This window comes from Mustela lutreola, chromosome 6, assembly GCF_030435805.1.
Source record: "Mustela lutreola isolate mMusLut2 chromosome 6, mMusLut2.pri, whole genome shotgun sequence".
NCBI lineage: Eukaryota > Metazoa > Chordata > Mammalia > Carnivora > Mustelidae > Mustela > Mustela lutreola.
The window spans coordinates 154,820,990-154,836,656 of NC_081295.1; the positions used below are offsets into that span (position 1 = coordinate 154,820,990).

Consider the following 15,667-nt stretch of genomic DNA (forward strand, 5'->3'; position numbering starts at 1 on the left):
AATATCCTTGCACTTGGGACATATGCTAAGTACTAGAGGGTAAGGAGTAAAGATGTATGCATGATGTACCAAATTCTCAAATGATTCAGAAGCGATGTATAAATATATGTAGAAAAACAGTGGGGAAAAAAATGTGGCTAAGACTTGGGTAAAGGTTATACAGGAGCTTTCTATTACATCTTTTCTAAATTTATTCTAAAAAACTTAAAAACCAAGGGCTGCTTAAGTGCCTGACTTGTAACATGTATAAGACAATACAGTAGAACAGTTAAAAGCCTGCATTCTGCAGAGCCAGCCAGCCTGGTCCTAAATCCTTCCCAACCCTGGATGTGAGCTTGGGCAAGTTACTAAACATCTGTGGCTCTTTCCACATACGGTTGTTAAGAACAGAGCTTTGAACAGGACCTGCCCATAATAAACATTCAGAGACACTGCTTCAAACAGATTCTAATTTTCAATTGAGGAGAAAACACGTGAGTCCTTTGAAATAAAGAATATTTTTTTCTAGGGCTCCTAGCTGGCTCAGTGAAGCCTGTGATTCTTGACTTTGGGGTCATGAGTTCGAGCCCCACGTTGGGTGTAGAGCCTACTTTAAAATTTAATTTTCTCTTCAGTGAGGCAAGGAACAAGGCCAACCCGCTAACTGTTAAAGCTGACAAAATGTCTTTGATTCTTAGTCCTGAAATTACAAACCCACCTGCCATTTCTGTCCTTCTGAATTTGCCATTTAGCTGTGGACTCTAAAATAACCCCCAAGGTCATCAGTAACACCTACCCATTGACTTGGGAAAAAAAAAGTTACCACTTCAAGTTTTGTGTATTCACCTGAATAGTCAGGGAACTTTCACCTATTTTATTTAGGTTTTCATTTTTTCAAATTCCAACCAGAAGCTAAATACAATTGGAAACCAGTAAGCACTAAGTTTTACTCCAAAGGAGTAGGATCATTCAGATTTACTCCATAAAAGTATGCAACCCTTAAGCAAAGCTTTTCTTCATTAAAAAGAAAAAAACCAAAAAAAACTATACAGTAGTCTTTCCTTATGTTCATTGCACAATATGAGTTCTGCTTTTAGAGCTTTGACACTCAATGGTTTTTAAACAATTTAAGATCCCAACTTTAGTAACTTTTTTCTACTCCAAAAACCCTCATAAGTTTTCCTTTAGGATGGTGTAGAAACCAGTATTTCTGCACAATTCACTGGATTTTCTTTGTAATAAAAAATCTCCTCTTTAAAACAAAACAAAACAAAAAAAAAACAAAAAAAAAAACAAGTCCTCTACCTATCACGGTGTCTGCAGCTATGAGTGTGTTTCTCACTTTCATAGCTGCTTTAGCTACTTCAGACTCCAGATCTGCCTCAATGAGCATAAACTGTATCCACATTCAGCAGAATACTCTTATAACAGTAACTTGGGGAAAGAGATCTGGAAATAAAATACATACATTTATGAGTACCAGGAAACAAACATGGCCCAGTAAAACATGAGGCAAGAATGCCTACAATGAGATGCTTGCTTTTTTTTTTTTTTTTTAAAGATTTCTTTCCCGTGGTTGTGTATCTATACGTATTTTTTTTAAACAACCACTTCTGGTCATTAGAATGAATCTGACAGTGCTCTGGAACGACGGTGATTACAGCAAAGCTAAGTTTTTTCAAATGTTATTTATACCTTTTACCATCACCTCTCACCTTCTAAATACTGAGGACAGATGTCAAAGAGGCAAAAACCAGCACAAATGGAAAGACCATCAAAAATGAGTATCACCTTGTGCTTTCAGATACATTTTAAGCATTTCAGTGTACAAGAGTCCTTTCATTTCACATTTTAGTAAGACGCTGATGCAGTGCAGCAAATATGCAAAGCATCTTCTTTCACACAGTCCGTGCAGAAGACACCTAATTTTTTTTTAAGTTCTGAGACACAATTAAAAAAAAAAATTAAAAAAAAATCCAGGATGAACAAGTTTCAAAATGCATAGTATTCTGTGCATGAGTCCATTTTCTTTAAACTCTGAAAGAATAAAGTGTAAGAAAACAAGAAAAAAAATGCTGCTGCACTCTGTGATCTTGTCCATTTTGCTGGTCAGCACTCTATTCTGGCATATAAGGATGGAGGTGGTCCTCTATGGTGCCAACTGCCCAGTGGGTAAGCTGTTCCTGTGGCAGGTAGAGGCAGATGCTGCATAACTTGAAGATTGTAGCTTTGTTTTTTGGAGTCTGAAAGGGGAATAATTTTAATCTTAATAAGGCTTTAACATAAGTGATCAACTGTCACATAAATCAATCTCCCACAATTATATTAAGCACTTAAGAACACAGTAACAAAGCATATAGAATAAGGAAATAAATTATGGTCTGTTCCCACAGGGATCTCAATCTGGTCAGGAAGACAAAACCTTGCCATATAAAATACAGAAAGAATAAACATTATAAACTAAGTAAATGTTTAGAGAATTTATTCTAAATAAAAAATTTAAGGTCCTGAAAGTCAACCATGGACAACTTGCTAATGGAAAGAAAGGTTTAAAGGCATTTCACAGAGACTGATCCAAAAAGAGGTGTGAAGTGATGTTTATTTACAGAAAAGACAACAAATGTGGTCAGGGTAGAAGTGAACGAAACAGTATGAAACAGGTAGCAAAGAAAAAACTGAAGCATAACCTGGAGTAAAGGACTTGAAGAAAGCAAAGATACAACATTACTATTTCACATCTGACTTATGGCAAAGAATGCTAGTAAATGGAAGCTATCCCCAGATCCGCCTTCGAAGTACTTCTTTCCACCACAACACCTCTTTAAAAAAAGGCAAAAGCAGTCTATATATGTAATGAATTGATACATGATGCATTTTTTTTTTCATTTTCAATGTTCCGACAACCTTACATATCATTTACTCAACAAAGAACATGCTCACAGAAGTTACTGATCCTAGATTTCAGAGCCAGTAGAAGGCTGCATGTGGATTAGAATCCAGACTCCAGCAATGTGCCTGTCTACCCACGTGCCCACCAAAATTATTTGGTCTAGCTCTCTTCGCACATCTTGTGTTACAATAAAGGGCACGAGATCTCTGCTAGATGATCTAGATCAGGTTCTTTAGTTTCCTGATTTCCTCACCTATGAAACAGGGAGTAATAAAACCTACAGCTCACATGTTGTGAGGATTAAGTGAGCTCCTACTTGTAAAGCTCTTTGCCTCAGGTACGTAGCAGGCTCTGGGCTGGCCACTCTATCAGTTCCCTCCTTCTATATAGCACAAATACAGCAACATCTCCGGTTTACGAAGATCAAGAGAGGAACCTGAAAGAAGGGGGACCTAAGAGCACTGAAGACCAAATCCATCTACAATGAAAGTGACACCAGCCATCCCACTTTGCCCTGGGGATTGAGGTTTTTAGAACTTGGGACATCAGTGCAAAAACCAGGGCATTCTAGACAGAAAGACTGCTGGTCACCCTACCTACAATGCAAATTTAGTTTATGAGCTTACAATTTTCTTTTCATTAAAAGGACTGAAGCTATTTGCTTCATAAAGCACAGAAAACATCTGACCTAGATATAAACAGAAGACAACTTACTACTTATTTAAACAAAGTAACTCCTTCAAGTCACCTGTCATTTCTATATATTATTGATCTAGGTATCTGTAGGAAAATGAAGTCTACATTAGTATACAGTCATTATTAAATCTTCTAAGACTCAAAGTCTTTGCTGTGGATTCCATAATATAAGTCAATAGCCAGCTATACAGTATTCTCTCAATAAATTTACTCAAATTACACAAGTAGTTATAAATGAAAAACAAAGCCACTTAAAAATATCCACCACTAAGAAAGCTAAGGTAAAGAAGAAATGGAAAAGAGAACCCCCAAACTCAACCACGTCATGGTTTTTCTGTTTTATGAAATGCCCCGAACTGAAGTCAACTTTCTTCTGTAATTCCCACAGCTCTTATTTGTACCTATAACATATTTACTTAACATTTTCTTACAAGATTCAGTCTTGCAAGATACAAGATAAAGTCAGTGTGTAATCTTGCCCAGTGGTCCTCAGCCCCTTGAACACAATAGTATGATTCACCTTTGTGTTTTCTTACTGCCTTACATACTCTAAGTAAAAAGAAACCCATGCTCTAAAATGCAAAATTAAGGACACCTGGGTGGCTCAGTTGGTTAAGCATCTATCTGCCTTTGACTCAGGTCATGATCTCAGGGTCCTGGGATCAACCCCCACCCATGTCAGGCCCCAGCTCAGTGGGGAGTTTGTTCCTCCCTCTGCCCTTCTCCCTGTTCTTGCTCTCTTTCAAACAAATAAATACAATCTTTAAAAAGGGGGGGGGGGCAAAATTAGCACCACACATACTCTTCTAAAAGCCTTTACTTCAACTCCTCTTCATAGAGGCCTCCTCTGCTGGCACCATCAGGGTTCCCACACAACAGCTTACAACCCCGCACCCATTTCCTCTGAGCGCTCACCGATTACATACTGTTCTGCCCTACTGCCTCCCCCACAATGGAGTAGGAATCCACGTGGACAGGATTTCTGTCTTCTTCACTGTTGTACAGCGCCAGGCACAGTAAGTAGGCACTCCTTTGTTGAATGAATGATAATTAAAATGCTATTTTTAAGGTTAAGTAACAAGGTATCTGTTATAAATTCCAAGTGAGGATATTCAAGTTTATAATAATGAAAAAACGTTCTTGAGAATAAAAAATAATCTGGAATGCCTGGGTTGCTTAAACTGGAAGTGCTTACTTAAAACACACGTGGATCTTCTAAACACAGACATACCTTGCTCCTTTAGATTTTCCTATTTAAAAGGTCTAGGGCCAAACCTTCTCAAAATATAATGTGCTACTACCTATCTAAGGATTTTGTTCGAAACACTGATTCTCTGACCAACCAGGACTGGAGTAGGGCACGAGAGTCTACCTATTTAAGAATCTGTTGTTATGATCTGCTGACCATACTGTACATCAGAAAAGCTCTACAGGGGCATTTTTAGAACTCTATTGCTTATTAGAATTATGACATTTAAAAGCTCCCGGGTAGTTCTACTATGCAGCAAAACTTGGGAACCACTGTTCTAGGGTGATGCCCAGGATATCTATTTGGTTTTCAAATAACTTCTAAATTAATGCAGTGCTGAAGTGGCAAAACACAATTAACATATTGTTAATTTGTTAACAATTAACAAATTGTTAACAGTTTGCTAACAAGTAAGCTTTTCAAACAAGTTGTTAAGTAGTTAATCAAGGCTTACCTGCAAGTGCTGTCTGTCAATGAAGAGAAACACCGACTGGTTAGGGTTGTTGACAACAATTCCAGTCTTGTCCTTGCGGCTCAGTACATGCAGAAACTGTTTTTCATAGTCACCGTGATGAAACTCAAATTTGGCCTAAGGCAGAAATACATTTACATGTAACTACAAAGACCTTATCCCACCTGAAACATCTTGCATCCTTATGTTGTCCAACATGGGAGTCAACTGTGCCTACAGAAATTTAATTCACTAAACGTTAATTTAAAATTGAATTCTTCAGTAACTCTAGCCATATTTCAAATGCTCAATAATCCCATGTGGCCAGTGGCCACCATTCTTAACAGTCAATATTGAGATGTATTCCTTCATCACAGAATGTTCTACTGGATACCACTTCATTATAGAATTTGACCAAGAAAAACTTCATCAGAGTGACTCGACCCTAATTCTCAATGATTTTACGCCATTCTGTAAAATGTTTTTGTTTTAGAGAAGGAGACAGAGTGCACATATGGAGGTGGGGGAGAAGATTGGGGGGATAGGGAGCGAGGGAGGGAGAGAAGATCTCAAGCAAACTCCCTGCAGAGTCCAATCTCAGGACCCCAAGATGAATATCTTGAGCTGAAATAAAGGGTTGAATGATTAACCAACTGAGACACCCAGACGTCCCTAAAACCAGACTTTTCAAGCCTATTTGGCTCGAGACTCCCAACTTAGTACTTTAAGCCAGTAACATCCGCTTCCTTTCTATTTACAAAGAACACCCATCATGGATCTTAGCTGTCCATCTTACTACTTATGTGACCTTGTACATATCCCCTAACTTTTCTAAACTTCAGCTTCCTCTCCAGTAAAATAAATGGGTTATAACCCATCAGAATAGTTAATGAATGCAACAGTGGGCTTTAAAGCCCACACCTGAAATACAGTTCCAGTCCTCACAGAGATGGGGTGGAGGATATATGAACCCCTCGAATTTTTTTAAAATGTTATGCACATTTCTCAGGCTAAAAAAATTAAGTTATGAAGAACTATTACCAAATCAGAACACTCTTCTACTCTTAACGTAGGAAGATCAACTCTATCCTCCCACAAAATGTCTGCAGAGACCAAATGCTGGGTGAAATGACTAGACTACTGGGGAATTCAGGGAACAACTCTTAAAGAATCAACAATTCTTTAAGAATTGTTGAACCATAAAAAAAAAAAAACAACTGTCCATTTGACTCCATTTTTATTCTCCCATTATTTCAAAAACCACAGTAAATACTAACAGAAAATTCATCAGTTCCTGCTATCTAGAATTTTAACACCCAACTTTTCTTGTAAGCCGTAAGATACACTATCCCTACATATAATTGTGTAAATAATATTCAATTGTACCTTTGCACAAATATTTATTGCACTCTTTGTATATGAAAGGAACTAAATAAAAAATATGAATAAGGTTATTCCACCCTTAAGGGGCTCTTATATTGGCCAAAAGGACAAGCACATGCAAATATAAAACCTAACTTGATTCGGATCGTTCCTAGAATAAGATGTCATCATTTGTAAAACCCTGAAATGCGGTATTTTCAAAGTGCTATGTGAAGAAGGGAGAAATAACAAACACAGTGGACACTATGGACAGTATTAGCATGTGATTTTGGATTAGGCCTTGAAAGAAGACAGTAATTTTCCCTGGGGAAAACACTAAGAAAAGGTAATTTGGGAAATGTCATTCCTGGAACAGAACCAACATAAACACTACTGTGTCAAAGTCAAAATACTGCAGGGGTGGCTCTGTTGGTTAAGGATCTGACTTTGGCTCAGATCACGATCTCAGGGTCTTGGGATCTAGCCCCAGTGTTGGGCTCTGCTCTGTGCTCATCGGTTAATCTACTTGTCCCTCATTCTCCGCCCTGGCTCCTACTCTGTCTCCCTAGTGAAAATACAAAGATTCGGGAAGGAATAGTACACCAAAAAGAAAACTCTTAATTCAAGTGGCATGAAAGCAATGCCCAGAATAACAAAATATTTGAATAGTGTGATGAAAAACTAATTTGTAGCCAAGAGCATTTAGGGATACAGAGGAAATAAGAGATATTTTAATACCTCCCAGTACTCCCTAATACCCTGAATATAGCACAAACTCATTATTGAAAAACAACCTTTACTGTGGTTCTTACTAAATCTCATTTCACATACTTCAACACCAAAAAAAAAGTTTTCAAGTTTACTTTTCCTTTTCTCACTTGCCTTATGAACTAAATTATTTATATTTCAAGCCTCTCATTCAGGATATTCATTTATTTTAAATTACTGGGGAAATAAATTCATCTTTTACACTGTACTTCTTTCCTATAGCTGGACTCTAAAATTACACCATATTACCTCTATCCTACATAGTGCTTACATTCTGCCCGTAATTTAAGGCTTTCATAATACAAAGAGAGTAGCAAATTAAGAGCACAAGCTTTACAGGAGTTATGTCTTGACTGCCACTTACCTGCATGACCTTGGGCTATTTACCTAAACTCTGCCTCAGTTTCTTCCTTTGGAAAAGGAGCTTCCTATCTACATAACTCTTATAAGGACTAAGATTAAATGTATATAAAGTATTCAGGAGATAGCCTAGCACAGGCAACACTCAATAAGCAGCCATGATTTCAAAAGTTAGAACTTAACTTGAGACAAGACTATTATACTATTATACTATCCCAAATGTCTCAGAAGGAAAGATAGAGTATTAGAAATTTTAAAAAATACAACGAGTGATGGACCAAAATTTTTCCAATGAAGATTTCGGAATTAAAAAATAATAATAATAAAAATCCTAAGAGTGCCTCTGGAGAGCAGTTACAGTTGAGATGCAATACGTGTGCTGGCAGCTATAAACATTCCTTACCATTCCTGCCTTCTTGCTTTTTTATATCCAACTTCCCTTCTCCAGCATGTTCACATGAGCCAGATGGTGCCCATTGAAGACAGATATAAATATATAATACTTTCAACCTCTATTTAGGCTATATGTTATCTTTAGAACTTATTTCTGTCAAGTGAGTCTTAGGAGGAGGAACAGTAATTTGAGCGATGTGCAGGAACATTACCATGGGGAGTATACCAACTTGTCTGTCATACACAAAAACACCATAAAGATGGTTCATGGTAACAGATGAACACAAAATTTTTTCAATAACTTTCGTATTTCTTTTTTTTTTTTTAACGATTTTATTTATTTGACAGAGAGATATCACAAGTAGGCAGAGGCAGGCAGAGAGAGGGAAGAAGGCTCCCCGCTGAGCAGAGAGCCCGATCGATGCGGGACTCGATCCCAGGACCCTGAGATCATGACCTGAGCCAAAGGCAATGGCTTAACCCACTGAGCCACCCAGGCGCCCCTAACTTTCGTGTTTCTAAGCAATTAGCCTAAAACAGGCATTCTAATATGTAGTATAGTATGCTTAAAGTGATCTTTAAATGTCTTTATTTAGGTTTCTGATTATAAACCAAAGTATCATCATTGTAGAGTTATGAAATATAGATGTACATACCTACATATGCACAGAACAAAAAAGAAAAATGAGCTACACCTGACCTAGAACTAACCACAACTAACATTTTGGTGGATATTACAGTACTCTCTCCTATACAAATAAAGTATTATAAATAAATTTAGGATCACTTTAAGAGCATACGCCCATACATATTGGGCGTATGCTCTTAAAAACTAGAAACTAATACATCAAATGTCAAGTCAGAAGTCAATGTGAAGGAAGATTACTTAAGAACCACTACCAGATTTACTTCTCTCCTGTATAGTTTTATACACAAATCTACTTTTGGAAAATTATTTTTTAAAAGACTTTATTTGGGGGGGGGGGGGGAGAGAATGAATGGGGGAGGGGTAGAAGGAGAGGAAGAAGCAGACACTTAGCCGACTGAGCCACCCAGGCACCCCTGGAAAAGGGTTTCTTTCCTTATTTCTTTCTTTTTTTGAAGATTTTATTTGAGAGCCAAGAGAGAGAATGAACACGAATGTGGGGAGGGTCTGAAGCAGACTCCTTGCTAAACAGGGAGTCCCATGCAGAACTCGATCCCAGGACCCTGGGGGATCACAACCTTAAGTGACTGCGCCACCCTGGTGCTCCCAGAAAAGGGTTTCTTAAGCCATTCCTTAGACTAGACTCCTCTGAGAGCCGGATGGTTACATATATTATTTCGGGAGTGTGTATGGTACAGGGGAGAGATCTTCTCAATTTCATTCATAGGCCCTTCTACACATCAACAAACATCTACCCTGAAATATTTTCTCTGGCCATTATTTTAAAGACACACTCATTCTCAAGAGATTCTGTCCCCCAATGCCTTCTCCTCTTGCAGCACAATAGTCAAACAGATGGGAGTAACTCATGAAGTAAAAACTGATTAGTATAATGCACATTCCCAAAATTTTTCTTATGTTAGGCCCTATCCCAGGAGTTATTTGTTTGCTTTTATCCCAGGAGTTTTTACTCACTTAGTGCATACCACACTTAGAATAAAATACCTGAACAGGCCTAAAAGGCTCATCAGATTCCTTCCACCTAGAAAACAGGAGACAGACAATTTTTTCAATATCATTCCGAGGCCAAAGAATGAAATCCATCTCCTGAGTACAGCCAATTACATCCTACAAAAAGATAAAAAAGAAAAAAAAAATTACTTTCAAAGAAACAAAGCTGTAACAAGACATGTCACGAATTATAGGTCTGACTATAGAAACATTTCAAAAGTACGAAAGGTCCACTATGCACCATTTTATATACCAAAACGTAATAGGACTGTATATATACATATACATATATATATATACATATACATATATATATATATATATATATATCTCCTGAATAGCTCATGGTCTGATTCTAATTTTTATCCTGTAGGGTCCACCCAGTCAACCAGTCCAATATTCCTCACAGTACGACCTAAATTAATCAGCACATGGTGAAAACTACAACGAAAGCTCATTTTTTTTTCTTGTGAAGTCCCTGTATTTTTATTTCCATTTTTCGAAATCAGAACCTAGTTAATATTTAAGCAAAGGGGTCTTCTACTACTCACATTCTTATTACAGCTGAATTGCTATTTTTATTAATACAGAAAATTATTTTTCCACTCTTATTCCTTATTACCCTAGTCCAGTGTATTAATTTTCAAAGGTTAATAAACCTCTTTCACACCAGTACACAGTTATCTTCAGCCTTTCCCAATCCCAGTAATTATGGGGATGTCTTGTTCAAGTATGTTCATTTTAACTTTCAATGAGTTACAGAAGTTTATAAAGCTGGGAACAATAATTCCTTCTACTTTAAGCTTCTTTTTTATAACAAGCATGATGTTAGTTCTCTCCCCACAAAAGAAAAATCTAATGAAGAGTAATATAAAATATTATTCCCAGCAATAACAAACACCATTATCAGCATTAATACCACAGAGGAAAACTTATCCATGTTTTATCTGAAGTCAACTTTTTTTTTTTTTTTAAAGATTTTATTTATTTATTTGACACAAAGAGAGAGAAATCACAAGCAGGCAGAGAGGCAGGCAGAGAGAAAGGAGGAAGCAGGCTCCCTGCTGAGCAGAAAGCCTGATATGGGGCTTGATCCCAGGATGCTGAGACCATGACCTGAGCCGAAGGCAGAGGCTTAACCCACTGAGCCACCCAGGCGCCCCTGAAGTCAACTTTTTCTTTTTTTTAGAAAAAAGATTTTAGACCTGAGCTGAAGGCAGCTGCTTAACAGACTGAGCCACCAGGTGCCCCTGAAGCCAACTTTTTTTTTCTTTTTTTTAAGATTTTGAAGTCAACTTTTTAAAGATTTTTTATTTATTTATTTGACAGACAGAGATCACAAGAGGGAGAGAGACAGGCAGAGAAAAGAGGGGGAAGCAGGCTCCCCGCTGAGCAGAGAGCCTGATGCGGGACTCGATCCCAGAACCCTGAGATCATGACCGCCGAAGGCAGAGGCTTAACCTGCTGGGACACCCAGGCACCCCAAGATTTTGAAGTCAACAAGAGACTTGTGACCAAGTATGCATACTTGGGGGGCGGGGGGAGCAAGTTTAACTCACAAAAACTTACCAAATTGAGACTGAAAAACGGAACTTACCCTTCTCATAGACTGGTATCGAGGAGCATGGAGCTGTACCACGTCCTTCTGTAAAAGCTCTACGGAACTTTCCAAGGAGTAGCTGGAGTCTCGCACACCTTTCAGGATATTTTCTTCGTAATTATTTGTCATAACTGGTATAACCTCAGACACTTCAAAAAGTGCTGATTTTTTCTTCTAAAAGGGGGGGGAAAAGGTGTATTAACCCACCAATAGCACATTGTCTTTTAACACCCAGTTTACTTTACAACATCAGGTACTTTTATACTAACTCAGCAAAATTATTAACCAAGTTAATTTTTGTATAGATTTTCAAATAGGTGGATCCTCTTACTTCCCTGAGCCCCATTACCCCAACCACACACAAACAGGCTATTATCAGAATGTTTTACTGCATGGTTTTATAGTATTATGGTATCCGTAACAGGTAACTTATTATGAACAATGTTTCTTAAACACTATGAGAAACAAACACCAGACATACCTAATGTCTAAAAAAAAAGGGACTTACTCTTGATGTACTTTCATTTAACTGATTCTATATGCAGCTAAATTAAAATCTCAGCAGTTAACAAAGCTTTATAAATTAAACATTTTTTAACTCCTTAAAAGGGTCAAGTTTCTTTACTCCTTTTAGATACTATATAATAACTGTCAATACATGAAACAAGAAAAAAAAAGTCTACCAAATTGAGTTTCAAATTTACTTGTGACCAAGTGCTCATCAATTTATGTTATAAAACTCATGAACTACTCAGGACAATTGTCTGCATACTGTCCATTCATGGAGTAAAAACTGGGTTTTACAGTGTTAAAAGAACTAGACAGTACAACTTGGGGTATTTAATATAAATGTAAAGAACTCATCTCACCACCTCGGTCTTGGATTTCTAGTGAACTTACATTCTAATATCTTCAATTAAAACCTGATCGTATCACTCCTGCAGTTAACATATTAACAAGACGACAAAATGGAGAAATAAATTCCCTGTACTACCCAATCTTGGAACAATGACTTTAATACAAACCAGTCTGAAACCCCTTTACAATGCTATACTCAAGCTGCTAAGAGCATTCTTAGATACAGGCATACCCTGGAGATACCACAAATTCAGTTCCAGACCACAGCAATAAAGTCAGTCTCATAGGAAGCTGAATTAATCTTTTGCATATAGAAAGTATGTTTACCCTACACTGTAGTTTATTAAGTGTGCAATAAGCATTATGTCCAAAAAAATGATATACATATCTTAACTGAAAAATAATGCTAAGAAATGTTAACCACCATGATTTCAGTAAGTTGTAGTAACTGATCATAGGTCACTGTCACAAATACATCAATAAAAAGTCTAAAACATTTCAAGAATTACCAAAATGTGACAGAGAGACATAAACTGAGCAAATGCTGTTGGAAAATGACACTGATGGACTTAAATCAACCCAGGGTTGCCACAAACCTTCAATTTGTAAAAAACCAAAATATCCACAGAGCACACACAATACGGTGAAGCACAGTAAAACCGAGGTATGCCTGTACTAATAACCTCTAGAAGAGTTAAGAGTGGGATAAATACTTGGAAAACTTCCAAACATTAAGTACATACCACACCAAGAATGTATGTCTATCCTGAAATTAGCTCACAACTTAGGTGCAAAAATCAAAGTAGTATTTCCTTATATTCATAACCTAATCTCACGTCAAAGATCGCTGAAATATACTGCTTTTATCATGTCCTCTGTGACTACTCACAACTCATTACTTGCTATTTAATCGTGGAATTAATTCTGATTATGTTCGCCAGCCCCCCTCAAAATTTAAATTTCCCCTTCAGGTCCTTTTGAATTTTAATAAATTGCACTTCTAAACACAAATAAACCATTTCAGTATGTAACTGTTCCTAAAAATTAACAGTACTGTATTTCATCTAATGTACCACGGGAAAAGGTACTTTTAGCATGAAGCTGAACAGACTATTTACTTTTAGCATGTGAACATTTTGATTCTAATTCACCACTTTCAAATATCCCACTTTATAAACAGTCTTTAAATTCAGCTTTATGTTCTCTATGTAACTCCACATAAATGAAACTTCTTGTGAAACATTACATGAGAAGTTTTACAATGTTGCTCACCCCAGGTCACCTAAAAAGGGACCCTACCGAGCTTTACAGAGGATTTCCAAACCAAGGAGCACTCGAGCATTCCCTTCGCAGTCATACCACAACTACACATGCAGAGAACTACCCGGGAAGGTTCAGGTTAAAGCACACATGTAGACTTCTGTCAACCACTCTTTAACCTAATAAGCAGTTATTTTACGGGTAACAAATAACTTAATATACACTTACAAAAATCACTTGTGCTAATTCACATTAAGAATTTTAAATTACCTTCTCCTTGAATACAAAGGCAATATACATCTTGAAGTCAAACTGGTCAGCTAGAGATTCTTTTTTCTTTCTAAGCTGAGCACGTAGTCTGTTCAGAGCTTGTTTCTTCCGGGAGTTTGGGTCCCCCATTTTGAAATACAGGTGGTACTAAAGCCTTTGGAAATTGTCACTAAACTATGGGCACTTTTTCTTAAGACTCAAGTACAACAGAAACAAGTCATTTTTTTTCCTGCTAATATGATTGAATAGCTAAAAATCACGACTGTTAACCCAAAAACTGCACCTCCTGGCAATATTAGCAGACTGTCATATTACAGGGTCAAGAAACAAAAGCTGCTGTCCAGTCATGTTTGGACAATAACGTTTGGGGTTATGGGAAAAAGGAAGGGGAGGAAGGAAAGAAAGAGAGGAGAAAATACTTGGAACTAACTTTTTGGAAAACACATCTGGCTTAAATGCCAAAATAAAGGCTTTGGGGGGAAATGAAAAGCCTATTATCAGGATTTAGGTGTGCAATAAAACACAGCTAACACCAGTCCAATCCTTAAAATCCATATGGATTTACCCCCACCCCTCTTTAGAGAAGGGATTATGAGAAGGAACGGGGAAGGCAAAGTGTGATGATCCCTGCTTTCCAAATACCAAAATTTAAAAAAAAAAAAAAAAATTATAAAGAAAAAGGGAAAAAGGAAAACCCCCAAACCCCCCCCCAAAAAACACCAAAACAGGGCAGGTGAATGAAACTGAAATATCCAATTGGATTTTACCCAGCCAGATCCATGGCCGTAGTACCTAATTAATTCTTAAGTTATTTCAGATTTCACTATTGCTATGAACTGTCAGTGCTTGTTATTGATTACACTTGGTGGTGAGCAAAGAGAAAAGTGCAAAATCGGTAGAGAAGGAAGGGGAGAGGTACAGGGTTTCCCTGCAATCAACTACAGTGTATACCGGGGGCGGACAGCTGTTGCCCAAAGGAGCCATGAGAAAAAACAGCGGAGTCATTACCAACTTCCCCATCACCCACATTTTCACCCTCAGGCGGCTGCTAATGCTGCTGCCATGGAAAATCATGATGGCAGAGAGAAAGGGGGTATAGAATACGATAGAATTATTATTCCGGCTCTGTGGTTAGACCTGATTAATGCCCGGGATCCCAACACCCTCAGCCCTGCAGTGAGTCCTACATTCCCCAAGGGAGCCTTCCCTAGGAATCTGCCCCCGTTCAAGATCGTGGGGAGTGCGACTTATCTTCCTGCGAGCATTGCTGAGGCAAAGGTGGCGGGTTCTTCTCCCGGATCCCAGGCAGTGCCCAGGGACCACCTGCCTTCCACCCCCCCAGGTCCCACCCCCACCCTTTGCCTTCAGCGGCAGCGACTCACTCGCACCACGGGAGACACAGGATCACTCGGGTTTTCACTCATTTCATCGTGGAAACCATTCCCGCCCGGGTAGAGGAGGCGGGAGAGGGTAAATGGGAAGGACCAGTAGGAAGAAAAGAAAATAGTTGTGTTAATATTAATTACTTTTTTGAAAGTATGCCCAGCCCACCCCCTCCCAAAAAAAAAAAAAAAAAAAAGACCCTTAAGTTCCCGGATTCCGGATTAGCTCGCTCTCACGTTGAACAGACCATGTTTCCCGAGTTTGGATAGTTTAGGGTGGGGTCATTAGTGTGCTTCCCGAGGGGGCAGGGGATGGAACTGAGGCGGCGGGGGCGGGTGACGGGGAACTCCCCTCCCTGTCCCCGCGGAGACCGGGACTCACGGACCGACTCTCGGGCGGGGTGCGGGCCCTCTAGCCGCAGCCGGCGGGCGGAGCGGTGGCGGCGGCAGAAAAGGAGGCGGCGGCGGGGGCGCTGCTCGCAGCACGGGCAG

At 38.5% G+C, this 15,667-nt stretch overlaps 1 protein-coding gene across 2 annotated transcripts; it reads right to left on the reverse strand.

The window, feature by feature from the left end:
* Positions 1-811: 811 nt before the first annotated feature.
* On the reverse strand, positions 812-15,370 carry C6H6orf62 (chromosome 6 C6orf62 homolog). Of its 2 annotated transcripts, none has more exons than XM_059179483.1 (5): positions 15,176-15,370; positions 11,403-11,579; positions 9,800-9,922; positions 5,269-5,403; positions 812-2,222 (listed from the first exon to the last, which is right to left on the reverse strand). In XM_059179483.1, exons 1-5 carry the CDS (start codon positions 15,215-15,217, stop codon positions 2,097-2,099), a joined length of 603 nt encoding a protein of 200 aa, XP_059035466.1. In that variant the 5' UTR covers positions 15,218-15,370; the 3' UTR covers positions 812-2,096. The 2 variants fall into 2 exon arrangements, with proteins under 2 accessions (XP_059035466.1, XP_059035465.1); XM_059179482.1 differs by lacking the exon at positions 15,176-15,370 and adding an exon at positions 13,794-15,155.
* Between the last annotated feature and the right edge of the window lie 297 nt (positions 15,371-15,667).